This window comes from Chlamydomonas reinhardtii, chromosome 1 (genome assembly GCF_000002595.2).
Source record: "Chlamydomonas reinhardtii strain CC-503 cw92 mt+ chromosome 1, whole genome shotgun sequence".
In the NCBI taxonomy this organism is placed as follows: domain Eukaryota; kingdom Viridiplantae; phylum Chlorophyta; class Chlorophyceae; order Chlamydomonadales; family Chlamydomonadaceae; genus Chlamydomonas; species Chlamydomonas reinhardtii.
In genome coordinates this window covers 5,890,050-5,907,510 of record NC_057004.1, presented here as the reverse complement: position 1 = coordinate 5,907,510, position 17,461 = coordinate 5,890,050, and the positions used below count along the sequence as shown (strand labels likewise).

Here is a 17,461-nt window from a genome sequence, read left to right as displayed (position 1 = left end):
CCACCAGCAGACCTCACGCACTCGGCGAGGCGAAGGGGAGGTATACGGCGCGGTGGTGTCGTCAACAACCCTCCGTACAGGAAGGTACTGGTGTACGTTGATGCACGCGGTCAAACGCCAGGTGGCACGGTCGGCTGTGCCGCGCCCGTGCGGGCGTGCATCGGCAGCGCGCGCTCTGCCAAAGTCTACCTCACTGCTTATTATCACGGGCGCACGGCACTCGGCGTCCACGCTCTGAGCATACTGCCAGGGGAGGCTGGACGAACACTGCCCGGCAGGCGCACGCACCAGCGAGTGTTTCGTCGCAGCTAGCTTCCTACGGTCGTGGTGCGTTGGTCCCCATGTATCAAGGCCCTGTCAAACTCCGTTTCGCTTCACGGGCCAGGTGCTTTACAATTCGTGCGACGCCACCGCCTAGGGGAGCGCACTACTTGCCCTGATGTGCACACTGCAATCGCACATTGTGTACCTGAGCTCTCGAGCTCATATACGTACGCCTTTCCCAAGGTCTCCATACACACAACAGTCCTAAGCTCGCAGGCGGCGATTTCCTGCCCACACACACACACCTACCTGCATTCCGACATCACAAGTGGCACCTGCCACGTCCGAGACTCAAAATCGGCACCGCCCACGCATCGCGCCCTGTACATGGCCCTGCTTTGCCCCGCCCGCCCCCCACCACTATCCTCCACCATCGCCTCCACCACCTGCATTCTTTGTGTTTGCCCCCCACTCCTCGCCCCTCGCTCCTCGTTTATTTCCTCGCTCACGCCCCCGGCGCCGGCTCGAAGCTGAGCGCCAGTCCGTTCATGCAGTAGCGCAGGCCGGTGGGCGCCGGGCCGTCGTCAAACACGTGGCCCAGATGGCCCTGCGCAGGGGGTGGGTGGGTTGGTGGGTGGGTGGTACAAGACAGCAGTGTTGGAAAGGCGCGGCGGTGCGCAGTGGGGTGCGTGCTTCTACATGCCCGAGCCCAAAGCCCAACGATTTCGTGGGGGCAACGTGGCCGCACGCAGAAGTGCCAGCAGGTCAAGTGTGGATGGCCATGGCCGTGGCCGTGGGCGGATGCAGAGGGGCCATCGAGCCAACACAAGCGACGGGCACTGCGACACTTGCGGTTGTGAGGCAGCAGTGGGGGCCGGACGGCTTTGCACCCAGTGGGCGCCCGGTCGAACCTGCCCAGGTTGAGCTGGCCCCGCCGGTGCATGCACACGCACGTGCGCACGCGCGTGCGCGCCATCCCCTCATGCCTCTCACCCGGGCCCCCACCGCTTCACGTACCGCGTACATCCCACGCACGCACGCGCACGCTCCCATCCAGCCGCCCCCTCCATCCACCCACCTGGCACTTGCGGCAGCGGACCTCGGTGCGCGGCATGAAGATGATGCTGTAGTCCGACACCTCCGTGACCGCGCCCGGCAGCGGCTGGAAGAAGGACGGCCTGCGGACCGGAGGGGAGGGAGGAGGAGGAGAGGGGAGGAGGAGAGGGGAGGAGAGGTGAGGAGGAGAGGGGAGGAGGGGATCAGGCGGGGGCGGGCGCCAGGGCGTCAGGAGCAGTACCGTGTGGGGCTGGTGCAGCAAGGGGTCGCGCGGGCCGCCGTACGTTACAGCGGGCAGGCGCCCAGACACCCACACGCAGGTGCGTGCAGCTACGCGGTGCCCGCTCCAGTTTGCAACACCAACAACCGGCTCCACCGCCGCATGCACGCCACACGTACGCCACATACGTCACGCCGCACGCCACGGCGCATGTACGGCGCACGCCGCACGCCACACACCACACGCCATACGCCACACCCCACACGTGCGCCACACACGCCGGATGAACGGCACCCACCAGCCTGTGCCCGACTCGAACTTGGCTGAGGCGTTGAACAGCGGTGAGTCGCAGCCGGCGCACTTGAACACGCCCTCGCGCTTCTCAAAGTTGTAGGGGCTGCAAGACGCGAGGAGGTGGGGAGCAGGGGACGGAGGTGAGGGGCGGGGCGCGGCGGGCCGTGGAGCGTTTGACGCGTTCCATGGGTCGCTACAGGGCGAGATGGGTCACAACCTTATATTACAGGGTGCAAACACCAGCCGCCAAGCAGCCGTGTGACCGCAACGTATTCCTGTTGTCCCCAGCATGGGCGCCCCCTCGCTCCTTCCGCTCCTTCCGCCAGCCCTCAGCTGCATGGGGCCTCACTGCGCCCTCCCTGCCGCCGCTGCTGCCGGCCGCGCACCTGGTCCAGCGCCGCTCAGTGGCCTCCCGCCGCAGCACGTCGTAGGCGGCCGGGCCCAGCCGCTCCCGCCACTCCGCCTCGCTGTAGCGTACCTGTGTGTGGGCGTGTACGTGTGTTAAAGAGCACAAGGAAAACGTTGCGCAAAGACAGTGTATGCGATGCAGTAAAGCGACGGTTTACGGATGTTACCTGAACTTACCTCGCATACCCGCTGCGGTGAGCCGCCGGTCTTACCAACCGGAAATCGCGCAACCCCCGCTACTCTAACCTCGAGGGGGGATTAGTGTCCACACGCTCTCAAGGGTGCAAACCCATGCATGTGCTCACGGTACCGTGAGGCCCAGGCACTCCTACGATTCCTAGCTCCGCGTCGCTACTCCTGGCCGCTAAGTCCAAGCTCCCGCCCAATCCTCGATGTGTACGTGTGTGTGCGTGTGTGTGTGTGTGTGTGTGTGTGTATGTGTGTGTGGGGGGGATGGCGGAGCAGGTGGGGCTCCAAGGTTAAACTGGTGGAGGGCGGGGGGAGTGGCATTGGGCGGGCGGGAGGACGGGAGGGCGCGCTGGCGCTCTGGGTAGCTGGCGTGTGCTCCCCGCCGCCAGCCCCAATCCTGGCTGCAGCGCATGCCCTGCCCGCATACCAGTCCCTCGGAACCGCCCCCATCCTGCAGGCGCTATACTAAGTTCTGTACGCCGACTTGCGTACAAGCCGAACCCGCTGTGCGCCCTCCAAGCTACAAAGCAGGAAGCAAGCAGCTGCTAGTGGCCACCAATGCCCACTGCCCACCTCGCCCAGCCGCTTCTCCAGGTCAATGCCGCCAGCCGCCGCCGCCGCTGCACGGCTGTCGGGCGCCGTGGCCAGCAGCGGCACCGCCACCAGTGCGGTGGCTAGGCCCGCGCCCAGGATCACACGCCGGGGCAGCGCCGTCCTGCGGTTGGCAAGGCGGAAGATTTCGTGTTGGTGTTTGTGGTGCTGGGGCGCGGGGAAACTGTAGGCTGAAATGAGGGTGGGAATGCAGATATCACAGAGCCGTGCAAGCAAGCTGGCAGGACGAACACCACGGTCAGCGCACGGCTGTGCAGGCTAGCAGCAGCAGCAGCAGCAGCAGCAGCAGCAGCAGCAGCAGCAGCAGCAGCAGCAGCAGCAGCAGCAGCAGCAGTAGCAGTAGCAGTAGCAGTAGCAGCAGCACAGTCCGTATGTATATCTCGGCGGGGCAAGAGCTGGACCGCCTGCCAGTATTGCCCATCCATGCGCACCACCCAACCTGCGCCACACACAGCTCGCCAGTCACCGCTGACCTGCCGCTCGTCGACGCCTGGCCATCGCTGCCCGCCTTTGCGTGGACAGCACGCGCGGGCCCACGGCTTCCAAACATGCTCCGCATAGCGGCTTTCTTGGCCTGCGAACGTGCACAAGAACGCTTTGTGACAAGTCATTGCCCACCCAACCACTGCTGCGGAGTGGCCCGCTTTGTACGCATTTCAAGTGGTGTGAAGAACACTTACTGCGAGGTGCTGCATGTGGGTGGCCAGAAGTGAAGAGAGTTAACGGATGTAAAGGATGCCCACCAAGGTTGAAGCGCTTTGCGCAATCCCAGCTGCAAACAGTGTAAGTTCTGGGTAATGGAATGGTTTTGTTTTGTTCCAGGCCATTGGGCTCCGCGAACGGAAAACAGGTTCCATCGCATCGACGAGTCAGCACATGGGGTCAAGCCGCAGTCCAGCTGTGTACAAAATTATATTATACAGTACCAAATAAAAATGGCCATAAGGCCGGCCCCGAGGCTGTCGCCATGGCCATTGACAGCTTACCTCTCCGAGCAGTGACGGTATTGCGTCTGAATATATGTCCAGTCGAGTTCGGAGCTTAGCACCTGGCTATGAGGTTGACTTGGAGTGGCATCGTGCTGGGCCAGCAGTCTTCCCAAAGGTGAAGAGCACCGTTGGCATGCTGCTTGCGTGCTGCCTCTAAGGTCTGGTTCTAGTCTGCCTGCAAAATGAAGCCCACGATCACAACAAAGATGCGGCGTAACTCGATACAGGCCCCCCGTTGGCCTTCTTCCCGGGGTCCACGCCACCGTCTTCGGACCCCCTCCAAACTCCAACCCCTCTGTCCGCGGCCTGCCCGGTACTGGTCTTGATCCAGGATGACGACGAGTGGGTGGATGTTCTGCGGCGGCCGCCCGAGAGCTGGAGCGCCGCCGAGGTGGCGCACTGGGCGCAGCGGCCGCGGGGGCACGGCGGCGGACAGCTGGGAGACCTGCTGGCCAGGAGGTGCGGGCCGGGGGACGGGTATGGCGCATGGTTGTGGGGGTGGTGAGAAGGGGCGGCCGTGTAGGTTGTGGTTGCCAGGAGGGATCGGGTGGTACAGGTGCGGTTCAGGGGCTGCTGGCAAGAAGCGGGGAAACAACTCCGCAAGGAGAAGCGGGTGGAACGACCGAAACGGGGGCTCGTCTGGGATGGGATCATGGGAAGCGCCCGCGGCGTGCCGTTGTGGCGCACCATGCAGTGACCTGGCTGCCTTACAGCCGCGGTGTGCATGCCCCTGAGCTCGTAGCCGTGCTCGTGCCACCTCTCGGCCCGGCCTCGCCCTCAACAGGCTGTGGGAGAACGCCATCGACGGCTACCTGCTGCTGCAGCTGACGTCACACACGAAGGCACAGCAGACCGGGGCCAGGGCGGGGTACGGCGGGCAGGCGGGCGCCGGCCGGGGCGGCGCGGCGGCGGCGGCTGTGTCTGAGCTGGTGCACGTGCTGGGCGCCACGGGGGCGGAGGAGCGGGCGGCGCTGGCAGAGGTGCGTCCTGCGGCCGACCACTCGGGTGCAAGGCCCAAGCAAGAGCCTGCCTTGCGCTGCGCATTATGGGGGATTGGCTTTGGGTTCTAGGCCTCCCGGTTGGCTTGGAGCTGGAATCTCGACCACGGCACGTGACTAGCCCCAGGCCCATGCTCGGACTCGTAGAGTTCGTACTGCTTAGCATCGCCCCAGCCCGTTTGCCAATCGCCACGGCTGGCGCCGCCACATATAACCCGCCCATCTGTTCCCCCAAACCCCCAAAACCCCAAAACCCCACCCACCACCACTAACCCGCGCAGGCGGTGGAGGAGCTGCGGTCGCTGCCCTCCCGCATCGCTTACGGCGAGGTGGTGCTGCCGCCGCCGCGCGAGCTGGTGGAGCAGGCGGCGGCGCAGGCGGCGGGCCGGCGGCCGGGAGGCGCGGGGGCAGGCGGGCCCGGGCCGGGCTTCGGCAAGCGCGGCGGCGGTGGAAGCGGTGCCGGTGGAGGCGGCGGCGGTGCGGCTCAGCTGGGCGCCCGGCAGCAGCACGACCGCTGGACCGGCGCATGGGCCTCAGGCGGCGGCGGCGGTAGTGGTGGTAGCGGTGGTAATGGTGGCGCGGCAGGAGCGAAGAAGGGAGGCGCTGGGGCGGGCGCGGGGTCCGGCGCGCCTGGCTCGGGCCGGGGCGTGGGGCTGTCGGTGCGGGAGCGCATCCTTGACGACGCCCAGAGGCAGGTGGCGGCGGCGGAGGCCAGGCAGGCGGCGGAGGCGGAGGCGGCGGCCGCGAAGGCCAAAGCGGCTAAGTCGGCGAAGGGTGGACAGCCGCCGCCGCCGGGCAACGCGGGCGCTGGGTCCGCTGCAGCTGCTGCCGCGAGGCCGGGCGCGGCTAGGGGCGCCAAGGATGGGGTTGGGGAGGCGGCAGCGGCCGGAGGCAAGGCGCGGTCCAGCTCGCTGGCGGCCGCTTGGGCCCAGATGCACCAGATCCCTGAGGGTGGGGAGGAAGAGGGGGAAGGGGAGGAGGGCGAGGAGGAGGAGGTGCAGCGAAGGGAGGGGCGCCCGCGCGCGGGCGCGGATGGGGACACAGAGCAGGAGGATGACATGTACAGCGACGCGGGCCGGGTCGGCGACCAGAGCAGCCGGGGAGCCGGCCGCAGACGTACGGGTGCGGCGGCAGCAGCAGCAGGAGCGGAGGCAGGAGCGGAGGCGGGGGCGTGGTCTCAGGACGCGGAGGCGGAGGGCAGCGGGGGCGGGGGCGAGGACGCGTGTGCGGGGCGGGGTCGGCCCCGAGTCGAGGAGCGGCGCGTGGTGGCGGAGGTGCGGCGGCTGCAGGGGCTGGTGGCGGCACATGAAGACGTCGTCAGGTGCGGCCGGCGGCGAGTGTCAGAGAGCACAGGGGAAGGAAGCACGCAGGACTGCGGCCGTGTATATGGGGGGCGCGGAAGGAGGCGTTGTGGTTATGCTGGCGGCATAGAGGTTGCTACAGCGCGTGGGGAGCGGGCGTGACGCACTGGGGGCTTGGGGCCTATGAGCAAGCCACGGGCAATTGGCACCTTCAATCCCCTGTGACTCGCCGGTCTGCGCTCCGAACACGCAGACACTGGCACAGGCGCACACATCGCTTACCCTGTCCTTCATATGCGTCTTGCCCTTGTGCTCCTCAACACCCAGGCGCATGCAGGTCCTGCGGCTGGAGGGGCCGGAGGGACTGGCGCGGCGGGAGCGGGCCGCCGCGCGGGCCGCAGCGGCAGTCGAGACAGCCGCGGCGGCGGAGGCGGCCGCCGCCGCGGCAGAGGCGGAGGCTGCGGCGGCGCCGCCTGAGCCGCTGGTGTTGGAGGAGGTGGTGGAGCGGGGGCGGCGGCTGCGGGAGGCGATGGCGGCGGATCGGGCGTCCATTGATGACCTGACAAAGGTGAGACAGCGAGATAACGACGTTGTGAGGTGGAGCAGCAATAAGTTGAAGAGGTTGGCGGATTTCTGGGGTGCTATTGAGCAGTGCTGTGCGTGGTGTAATCCTTGTTGCGTGCCAACTTCTCCTCGGGCACGGCCGGCCATTCCAGGCACGGAGTAGTGCCATGCTACGCTATTTATTTGTGGGCTGTTTCATTGCACCGCAGGTGTCGCTGAGGCGGGGTATGCGCAACGCCGCTGCCAGGGCGGAGGCGGAGTCCGATGCCCGCAGCGGCGTCAGCGGCGGCGCCAGTGACAGCGGCAGCGGCGTTGAGAACTTTGCTGGCAGCGGCGGCAAGCGCGTGCTGCGGGGCGGCTGGCGGGAGGTGGGCGACGACGGCAGCGACATGAGCGAGCACGCCGTACGGCAGAGCCTTTCGACTACCGGCCGGGTGCTGCTGGAGGAGGCGGACAGGCGCGAGGCGGAGGAGGCGAACCGACCAGACCCTTTCGTCTTCGAGGAGGGCGAGGACGAGGCCGCGGGGCGCGGCGGCGACGGCCGGCGGCGGAGCACGCGGGAGCGGGCCGCGGCGGCAGAGGAGCGGCGGCGGCGGCGCGTGGCGCGGGAGGTGCGGGAGCAGCCCTGGGCCATTCCTGACCTGCGGCGTGCTGAAGCCGGCAGTAGCGGGGATGAATATGATGGCAGTAGCAGCGACGGCGGCCTCCCAGGTGCGGGGCAGGGACCTGGCGGTGTGTCGGGACCGCGAGCTCGTGGTGCCGGCGGCGGCGCCGCCGCGCCGGCCAGCATGGGCCCAGTGGATCGGTTGGTGTTTCTGCGGCGGCAGCAGATACATCAGCAGCGGCAGCCGCAGGGGCCGCCGCCGCACCAGCAGCAGCAGCGGCCGGGCTCCGCCCCTACCTCTCACGCCACGCGCACCGCCGCCACGGCTGAGGCCACCGCCGCGGCCGCCATGGCAGCGGCAGTGGGCCTGGTGTCCAGGCGTATTGGCAACTATGCTCCCGGCGACGGCGACGACGACGGCCGCGGTCGCGGTCATGCCGCGGGGGTGCTGGGTCCGCCGCTTCGGCCGCTGTCGGGGCTGCAGGGCGGGCGGCGGGGGCGGCAGCCGGGCTCGCACGAGGTGCACACGCCGGCGCCGCCCGACCCGCTGCGCACCGCGGATCTGGAGGCTGTGCGCAAGGTGCGCGTGGAGGGGAGGGTGCGGGTGACGAGGGGTTATATTGGTGGGCTATTGTCATCAATCCTAAAATTAAATGAAGAGGCGTTGGCGTCGGAATGCGAACCGTTGTTGAGGGGGCACTTAGGCCGCCCGCCCTTACCCCGCTGCAAACTTGCACCTCGTGCACACACATGTACATGTCCCTTGCGCTTTCTGACGCACATGTGTGGGCGCACATACGCAATCACTTGACATCCATGAAACCCCACAGGTGCTGGCCCGCGGCTCCTCCACACCCGTGCACCACACGCTCAAGAGCAAGCTCGCCGAGGACGCCACCCGCGCCATGTACGGCATCGCCCCCGCCGAGACCCTCACAGCCGCAGGCGCCGCCGCGCCGCCCCGCTTCGGCAGCGGCGCGCGCGCGGGCGCCGGCATGGGCGGCATCGCCGCCGCTACAGCCGCCGCTGGCGCGGGTGCTACAGCCGTGCCGTTCTTCCCGCCGGCGTCGCTGCTGGTGAACCCGCGGGCGGCGGCGCATGAGGTGGCGTTGCGGAGGGAGATGGGGCTGCCGGTGACGGCGGACCTGGCGGCGGCGCGGGTGGTGGCGGCGCCGCAGGCGGCGCGGCGGGTCGTGCGGGTGAGGCTATCTGAAGATGTGTGGGAGGGCGCGTGGCCTTGTGATGTGCTCCTTGCCTTGCCTGTCATCGGGACCGCGTCCGGCTGCCGACTCTCAATGCCCCAGCTGGGGGCTGGACCGTGGGGCTGGACTAAGTTCACATAAGTCATCACAGGTCGACGCCTGCCGCCACCCCCACCCCCACCGCCTGTCCTGCCATGCCGCGCCCCGCAGGAGGTGGTCAAGCCCGAGCCCGAGGCGGTCGTGACGCAGCCGGAGGAGGCGGGTGCGTGTGCGGCGAAATCATTGATGCATGTATGCCAGTGTAGACCATGCTGTGTGGGTGCACACACATACACATACATACACATATGGCGCGACGTGTTTGGACTGCCGCCTGCGCTGCCCTTGACCTCGCCCGTTGTTACCTTTGTCTCCGCCTCCTTGTTAACCCGCCTGTTGTGAAAACAACCCACCTCCTGCTCCTCTGCCCTCATGTGAGGGCTGCAGAGGACGGCACGCTGGTGTTCCAGTCCAAGTTCGGCCTGGCAGTGGTGCCCTCCTCCCACAAAGACCCAGCCGCCGCCACCACCACTACCACCACCACCACAGCCGACGCACCCGCAGGTCATCAGCGCGTGCGCTTCGTCGACACGACCACGCCCGTGGGCGGCGGCATCGGCAGCGGTGGTCCCCGGCTGCCCATGACATCAGGCGCGGGGGCCTTCCCCCTGTACGGCGCCTTCCCCGTGTCCGGTAACGCCTGGCAATCAGATATGCTGGATCCAGCCGGATCCAGCGGCGGCGCCACGCCGGCCCTGGATCCAGACCTGGCACGCAAGCACGGCGAGGCCTATGCGGCTGTCGCCGCCGCGGCGGCGGCTGCGCAGGCAACGCTGGCGGCGCCGCTGCCGCGGGGGCGGCTGGCGCCACCGGAGGCGGCGGTCCGAGGCATCGGCGCCGGCGGGATGGCGGAGCGCGAGCTGCGACGAGCCATTGCGGAGCGCGGCGCGGCGGCGGGCGCACTGGCAGCGGCTACCGCCGCCGCAGCGGTGCTGACGGGTGGCGGCGGCGACGCCGCTGACGTGGCGGCGACGGTGGCGATGGCGGCGGAGCGGTCGACCAGTGCCAGTCGGGGCCGGGGCATGTGGCGGGTGGGGCCGTCGCTGGAGGGCGAGTGGGGAGACCGGGACCTCAACGCCAGGTGTGTGTGTATGCGCGCGCGCGCGCGTGTGTGTGTGTGTGTGTGTGTGTGTGTGTGTGTGTATATATGTGTGTGTGTGTAACATGTGTCAGCATTCGCCCTTACAAGCACAGTTTGGGAACTCGCACCCTGCCCATAATGGGCCACAGCATTGCACGAGTCCAACACGCCTGAGCCCGCTGACTCGTTGCCGTGTCATGACGTGTGCTGCGCAGTGTCCGTGCGGCGCTGCGGCTGCTGGACGGCGGCGGCAAGGGGCCGCCCGCGGTGGATGGCCAGCCCGCCTTCGCCGTCACTGCCCAGGTGGCCGGCACCAGCCCCAGCAGGCGCCGCAGTCGGAGCCGGAGCCGGAGCCGAGGCCGGCACAGCCCTGGTGGCCCCACAGGTGGGACCCGCACACCCGCACCGCCCATGCGTCGCCCATACACTGCACCGCACTGCTGCCATGCACCGCGCCGCATCAGACCGCACGCCGCGGTCTGCTACCGTATGCATTCCCTGTAGGCTAGATTCAGCCTGGGCAGCCTGTACGCAGCATGCCGCTGTTACCGCACATCCATCTAACACACACATTTGTGCTCTTTCACACACACACACACACACACACACACACACGCGCGCACACACACACACACAGAGTGCCTGGGCCTCACGGTACCGTGAGCACATGCATGGGTTTGCACCCTTGAGAGCGTGTGGACACTAATCCCCCCTCGAGGTTAGAGTAGCGGGGGTTGGGCGATTTCCGGTTGGTAAGACCGGCGGCTCACCGCAGCAGGTATGCGAGGTAACTTCAGGTAACATCCGTAAACCGTCGCTTTGCTGCATCGCATACACTGTCTTTGCGTAACGTTTTCCTTGTGCTCTTTAACACACACACACACACACACACACACACACACACACACAGACACACATGCCGACATCCCCATCCCCGCCAGGCCGTACCTCGCAAGCCGTACAGCTGTACCGCTACGGCCCGGACGGGCAGCTGCAGTACACGGGGCGGCGGCCGCGCTTCGACGCCGAGCCGCCGCACCCCTACGTACTGCCGGGCTGGACGCCGGCCGAGATGGGTGCGCCGCCCCTCACCAAGGCGCAGGTGTGCTGACTTCTCCTTGTCTGTGTACACGTTTGCCACATTCGTTGTGACAACGGAATTACATGGCTGCGGTGTGCGGTGTGGCCGCACGTACATGTGGCGCTGCCTTCCGCTGCGCTCCATGCCGTATTCAATGCGTTGCATTTCCTCCCATGCAGGCCGAGCGGCTGGCGGGGGCGGTGTCGGGCGGCGCCGACGGCCGCCCCCACCGCGGCAACAGCGAGCTGCACTGGGCGGCGTCACGCGGGGACGTGGAGCGAGTGATGGAGCTAATACGGGAGGCAGGTAAGCGGCAGTGGGGGCGCAGCTTGCTTGCAACCATACACCTCTTGACGGCCGCCTCGTCGTACCACACCGCTGCCCCGCTCCTCCGCTCTGCCGGCAGGCCCGGACCCCGAGGCCCGCTGGCGGCTGGTAAACGCGCGCAACGCCGCCGGCGAGAGCCCGCTGCACCGTGCCGCTGCCGCCGCCGCCCCCCGCGCCGCCGCCGCCATGTCGCAGCTGCTGGCGGCGGGCGCTGACGTGGACGCACGCGACATCAACGGCGCCACACCCCTGCTGGCGGTGATCACAGCGGGTAGGGCCGTGGCCGTTGGATGTGGCCGTGTAAGCGAGTTTATGCTGGCGATGGACGGGTTGGGACGGACGGGTTGGGACTTGGAACCGAGTCGAACCGCCATGGCCATACAATCTCCTTGTCCTCACCTCTCCCGTCCTCTCGTTGGTTCTCCCCTCTATCCCCTGTCTGTGCAACGCTCTGCGCCTGTACATCGCCGCGATCATCAAATTCTCGGCAGTCGTTTCTGGACCCGCACCCCACGCCCCTTCCTCGCACCATTTCTCTGCCTCTCCCACACTTTCCCCCTCCTCCTGCCTCCTTCCCCACTCAGGCTGCTGGCTGGTCGAGGGCGACCGGCGCCTGGAGCTGCTGCTGCAGTGGGGGGCGGCCGTGGACATGTGTGACGTGGCGGGAGAAAGCATACTGCACAAGGTGAGGAGGGAAGGAGGAAGGCAGGGAGGGAGGCAGGGAGGGAGGCAGGGAGGGAGGCAGGGTGGGAGGGAGGGAGGCCCCTAAGAGGACATCGGTCCCCAAGCATAATCTCCAAGTTCTGATCCTGCGTGCCCCTGATGCACACCGCACACGCCAGGCCAACCGCCACACCAACCACCACTATCACACCCACCCACACCGCCAACCACTCCACCTGCCCACCCACAGGCCATCATTCACAACATCTGCAGCGGCCACGACAAAGACGACCCAGCCGCAGACGAGGCCACACGCCGCCGCACCGAGGGACGCTGCCGACCCGTGGGCGGCCTCGCCGCGCTGCTGAAGCTGCTACTGCCACTTGCGCGGCCACACCCGCCGCTACAGCGGCCGGGCGTCGCCACCGGTCCCTTCGTGACGGATGCGGAGGCGGCGGCGTGGGCGCGGCGGGTGCCGTCCGGCGCGCCGGGCAGCATTGTCGGCGCCGCGGCGGCTGGATTGCGTGTGGCGCCGCCGGCAGCGGCTGCTGCCGCTGGTGGAGGAGGTGGAGTAGGAGGAGGCGGTGTACGCGCCTCATTGGGTGGCAGTGGACAAGGAATAGTGGCAGGTGCAGGCGCAAGCGCGGACTTCGCCACAGCGCACCCGTTGGCTGCGGCGGCCGGCGCCGGCACCGCCGGAGCGCTGGTGGCGACGGTGGTGGCGGCGGCGGCGCGTGCGCCGGCGGCGCAGCCGGCAGCGCAGCCGCGGGCGGGTCGGGGCCCGGGGCTGTTGGATGTGGACGCTCGGGACGGGCGGGGTCGTACGGCGCTGCACGTGGCGTGCTGCCGGCCGCACGCACACGGGCCTGGCATGGAGGCGTGCTGCGTGGAGCTGCTGCTGGCGGCAGGTGGGGGCGAGGGCGGGGCGGCGTGGGGTGGGGTGGGGTGGGGTTGGGATGGGATGGGATGGGATGGGGTGCTCTAAACCAATGTCAGTCAGCAAGAAGCGGATGCAGGACATAACAAGCTGAACCGCAATGGGGATGATGACTGGGTGCATGGTTGGGTGGGTGGATGTTGGGGGGTGGATGTTGGGGGGGGGGATGAAGGAACAGGAGCGAAAGGGGCAGGGCGTTGGCGTTGGCAGGAGTAGCTGTAGCGACAACGCACCCCTACCTGCAGCAGAGCACAGCCGCGTTCGCCCTCCGCCTCTTTCCTATCAAACCCCACCAACACCACTATCAACACCATCGCCACCAACATCATCACCAACTCGATGTCCACAGGCGCCGACCCCAACGCACTGGATGACGCCGGCCGCCGGCCGCTGCACTGGGTGCTGTCGGAGGCGGCGGCGGCGGCCCGGCTGCGTCAGGCCAACACCATCAACCACACGAAGATTGCCACCAGCAAGCCCAAGCAGCCGCCGGCGTGAGTGCTTGTGCGTGTGTGTGTGTATTGACAAGAGGGAAAGACAGGGGTGGAGGGAAGGCGAAAGAATGTGGTGGGCACGTGGTTTTACTCGTACCACTGGGAGACGGGAAGATGCTCGAATGTGTGTTGGGGGACTTCAGCCTGTATGGCGTGGCTTCTGACCACTTGCATGAGCACCATCCGATCCCCCCATCTCCCGATTTCCCCATCTTCTCGTACCTTCATCATACCTCCACCATCCACTAGAGCTCTGTGCTGGGTGGCTGAGCAGCTGCTGAGAGCAGGCGCCGACCCAAACGCACCCGAGGGCGGCACCGGCGCCGGCCCCAATGCAGGTGGCGGTGCAGGTGGTGCCGGTGTTGGTGCCGGAGGTGGTGCCGGCATTGGCCGAGGCGGTGGCGGCGGCCCCGGTGGCGACCCTGGTGGTGGTGGCAGCAGTGGTGGTGGTGCCGGCAGTGGTGGCGGTGGCGGCTACACGCCGCTGCACCTGGCTGCCCTGGCTCGCTCCGGCCCACTGCTGCGGCTGCTGCTGCGGCAGGGCGCGGACCCGGGCGCCCGCGACCGGGCCGGCCGCACGGCGGCAGAGCTGCTGCAGGCGGCACTCAAGGGGACCAAGGACCGGCAGGAGGTGTGACTGTGTGTGACTGTGTGTGACTGTGTGTGTGTGTGTGCGTGACTGTGTGTGTGTGTGACTGTCAACTCCGCCTCGCTGTAGCGGACCTGTGTGTGTGTGCGTGTGCGTGTGCGTGTGCGTGTATGTGTGTGTGTGTGTGTGTGTGCTGCGCGCACGTAGCATGCATTGTAAGCCCGCTGATCTGCTTCAAGACATTTACAGCAAGGATGCTGCATCCATGTGCACCCCTTCGCTCTCCACCTCCATCTCCATCTGCACCCGCTCTCCAGGCCGAGCACCTCTCCAAGCTCTTGTCCCTCATCGCCAAGCATCAGCAGCTGGCAAACTCACAGCGGGACGCGGCGGCGGCGCGGAGGGCAGCGGAGGCGGCGGGCGCTGCCAAGGTGGCGGCTGCGGCGGCGCGGGCGGCGCGTGGCGGTGGCAAGATGGGTCTGGGCGGCGGAGGCGGCCCCAAGAGCATGAGGCAGCTGTACAAGGAGCGGTTCGGGGAAAGCTCGGAGGTGCGTTGGTGGGTGGTGGGAGGTTGGTCAGGGTTTGACACGGCTCCCTGCATCGGGTGTGCGGACGTGTGCTGGAGCCTTGGAAGAGCATGACTTTCTTGCTCACTCTTCCGCCCTCTGAACTTCCCGCCATCATCGTCATCACCGTGTCCGCCACCCGTAGGACACGGACGCCGACGACGGCCCCACCCAGTCCGAGCTGGTGTCCGCCTACATGGCCGCAATGGGCGGCAGGGCCACACCCGCACCCGGAGCCGCGCCGCTGCCAGCCCTGGCGCAGGTAACAGCTTCCGGCGCGGGCATGGCAGCTGGGGGCAGCAGGCCGCAGACGCCACCGGCGGCGGCAGCCGTGACCGCGGCCGGGAGAGCGGTGGCGGTGGGGGCGGCGGCGCAGCCGTCCTCCCCAGCGCGTCTGGATGCGGGCGCGGCTGCCACCATGATCCAGGCGGCGTTCCGCGGCCACCAGCAGCGACAGCAGCTGGCGGCGGCGGGCGTGCCCGTACGCGCCTCGCCCACAAAGAAGTCGCCGGCCCGGCGCCGCGGCGGCGGCGGCGGCGCAGGTGGCGGCGGCGGCGGCGGGACGCCGTTTGACCCGGCTGCCGTACGGTACGGTCCCGAGCACGAGGCAGCGGCGGTTAGGATCCAGGCGGTACAGCGCGGCCGGGTGGCGCGGCGGCGGGCGGCGGCGCAGCGGCAGGCCGCGCTGGCGGCGCAGGCGCAGTTTGCGGCACAGGCTGGGCAGCGAGATGCAGCTGCTGCTGCGGCGGCGGCGGCGGCGGTGGCGGCGGCGGCGCAGGCGGCGGCAAGGACGGCGGCGGCGCAGCAGCAACAGGCGCGGGGCCCGCCGCCGGTGCTGGGTCCTGACGGGCGGCCGTACGGCCCGCGGCATCAGCAGGCTGCCACTCAGATACAGGCCGCGTGGAAGGGGCGCAAGGTGCGAGGGTGGGGTACGGCGTGTGCTGTAGCGGCACGCTGACTGTATGGCCGTCATGGTCGCCCATGGCTGGCCTGCCTGGGCCCTTGGTCTTACCTGTGATTCCTGTCAACCTTGCTAACCCCCACCCTCGCGCCTGCCTTACAACAACCACGCACAGGCCCGCCAGGTGTACGACCGTGTACGGCAGGCGGCGGCGGATCCTGCCGACGACCTGGATCTGGTTCTGGACGATGACGAGCTGGCGGCCATGGCGGCGGGCGTGGCTGCCACGTCAGCGCCGCCGCCGCCGCCGCGCCGCCACCGCTCCATGCGCACCTCCGGCTCACTGGCTCAGCGGCCTGTGGCTGATGGTGCTGGTGGGGGTGCTGACGTCAGCGCTGGTACGGGTGGCGGAATTGGTGGTGGCGGAATCGGTGGTATGGCTGCGCCACAGGAGCTGGGCGGTGGGGTCGCGGCGGCGGGCCTGGCGGCGGCGGGGACGCTGGGTGGCAGCGGCATGGGAGGCGCAGGCACAGGAGGGGGCGGCGGCGGCGGCGCGGCGGGGCGGTATGAGCGGGCTGGCTCTGACGGCGGCAACTCAGACAAAGTGGCTCCCAGCGTTGGAGGTGAGTGGTGTGGTGCACAGCTAGTCGCATACAATGCCCACCTGCGCTTGTTCCCGCTCGCTGTCCTCCATTGGGACAGATCCAGTTGCTCGGGCATATAACCTCCTCCCCCCTCCCCGTACGCCTCTATCCTCTCCCCATCCCTATCCCACCCACCTACCCCTCACAGGCTGGTCCGAGGCCTCCACCGCCGTCAGCCTGGGAGTGGAGTCCCTGGCCGCAGCCCCCGAGGCGCCGCCGCTACCCGACCGCAGGCCCGCAGCCGCCGCACGCTCCCACCAGCGCCAGGCCTCCTCCCGCCCCGAAGGCGGCGGCGCAGCTGCCATGTCACGGCAGCTGTCCCGCATGACGTCGTCCCGTGGGCCGCGGGCGGTGCCGCAGGTGGGCATGACGGAGGACGGCCGGATCGTGGGCGACCTGGGAGATCTGGATCTGTTGGATCTAGATGATGATGACGATGGAGGGATGGATGAGGATGATGACGGGTCGCTGCCGTCCGGTGTGTTGATCGCGGATGGGGACGGGGGGCTGGACGGGCAGGGGGCGTTTGCGGTGGAGGACCATGGCGGGGGCGGCGACGACGACAGCGTGTGGGGTTAGGGGCTATGTTTGAGCTGTTGGTGGGGTTGTGTGGTGGTGTGGGGGGTAGGTGGGTGTGGGTATGTATGGGGGTTGTAGATACCAGCCCGAACTAAACCGAACCCAATTCGAAAGAGCGAGGAGGAGAGTGTGGGGATGTGGAGGCTGCATGACGCTGCAGCCAGCGGCTGGTCAGGCCCAGGGCGTGCGGCCATGGGGAGCGGTCACAGGATCTGGCGCATTCGCGGCGCATGTCAAACGCCCAACGGAGGGAGGCACGGGATGCCTGCCCTGTATGGCTGGACGGGATACCCGTCCTTCCAGTGAGCAGTGCTCATATCTGCGTTCTGAACGGCGGTTGAAAGGATTTTCGGCCAACATGCACGGGATTTGTGCCTTTGGGGGTCTTTCGGCAAACAGACGAAGGCAATTATTGGGAATTCGGCCAGCATGGCCGTAGCGCAGGGGTGCTCCAGCGGACCGTGTCCTGCGTGGCATACAGTGGGAAGTGGGAACATGGAAAGGTAGGGCAGCCTTACGCCAAAAGGGGGCTGGGGGCAATAGCAACCGCACAGGCATGCTGCAACGATGTAACTGCTGAGGCGCAAACGTCAATTCAACTATGGCTTCCCGCGAGGTGCCTCGAATGATAATCAATTTGCCGCGATTGCTGACACGGCCGATACCAACCGTGTGCTGAGAGGCACGGGTCTGGCGGAGTGCCTGGACATGTTGGGGGAGGGGAACGAAGTGGCGGGCCGCCACTGGCAGCACTGAGGCAGCGTACCGGCACTTGGGCAGCTGAACGAAGCCGGTGTTT

The 17,461-nt window shown here is 67.9% G+C and overlaps 2 protein-coding genes across 2 annotated transcripts; one reads left to right on the top strand and one right to left on the bottom strand.

The window, feature by feature from the left end:
- Positions 1 to 378: 378 nt before the first annotated feature.
- Positions 379 to 3,850, bottom strand: CHLRE_01g042050v5 (uncharacterized protein). The gene is made up of 7 exons (XM_001689643.2): positions 3,724 to 3,850; positions 3,517 to 3,617; positions 3,005 to 3,146; positions 2,221 to 2,312; positions 1,839 to 1,937; positions 1,343 to 1,442; positions 379 to 871 (listed from the first exon to the last, which is right to left on the bottom strand). The coding sequence occupies exons 2-7, from the start codon at positions 3,600 to 3,602 to the stop codon at positions 770 to 772; spliced, it is 621 nt and encodes a 206-aa protein (XP_001689695.2). The 5' UTR covers positions 3,603 to 3,617; positions 3,724 to 3,850; the 3' UTR covers positions 379 to 769.
- Positions 3,851 to 3,980: 130 nt separating this feature from the next.
- On the top strand, positions 3,981 to 17,266 carry CHLRE_01g042000v5 (uncharacterized protein). The gene is made up of 21 exons (XM_043058827.1): positions 3,981 to 4,147; positions 4,364 to 4,491; positions 4,817 to 5,012; positions 5,312 to 6,351; positions 6,659 to 6,899; positions 7,105 to 8,079; positions 8,330 to 8,698; positions 8,912 to 8,963; positions 9,188 to 9,881; positions 10,097 to 10,266; positions 10,823 to 10,983; positions 11,142 to 11,268; positions 11,369 to 11,560; positions 11,874 to 11,974; positions 12,203 to 12,860; positions 13,239 to 13,383; positions 13,633 to 14,014; positions 14,290 to 14,520; positions 14,684 to 15,454; positions 15,615 to 16,062; positions 16,232 to 17,266. Exons 1-21 carry the CDS (start codon positions 4,064 to 4,066, stop codon positions 16,660 to 16,662), a joined length of 7,596 nt encoding a protein of 2,531 aa, XP_042928741.1. The 5' UTR covers positions 3,981 to 4,063; the 3' UTR covers positions 16,663 to 17,266.
- The last annotated feature ends 195 nt before the right edge of the window (positions 17,267 to 17,461 follow it).

Excerpts from the sequence above, each read along its gene's own strand:
- CHLRE_01g042050v5 (XM_001689643.2), bottom strand. The coding sequence starts at position 3,602 with ATGCGGAGCATGTTTGGAAGCCGTGGGCCCGCGCGTGCTGTCCACGCA. Across the intron at positions 2,313-3,004 it reads TGGAGAAGCGGCTGGGCGAG|GTACGCTACAGCGAGGCGGA; the intron begins GTGGGCAGTGGG and ends GCCCACACACAG. Across the intron at positions 872-1,342 it reads TCCGCTGCCGCAAGTGCCAG|GGCCATCTGGGCCACGTGTT; the intron begins GTGGGTGGATGG and ends CCCCCTGCGCAG.
- CHLRE_01g042000v5 (XM_043058827.1), top strand. The coding sequence starts at position 4,064 with ATGTCCAGTCGAGTTCGGAGCTTAGCACCTGGCTATGAGGTTGACTTG. Across the intron at positions 11,561-11,873 it reads GCTGGCGGTGATCACAGCGG|GCTGCTGGCTGGTCGAGGGC; the intron begins GTAGGGCCGTGG and ends TTCCCCACTCAG. Across the intron at positions 15,455-15,614 it reads CCGCGTGGAAGGGGCGCAAG|GCCCGCCAGGTGTACGACCG; the intron begins GTGCGAGGGTGG and ends AACCACGCACAG.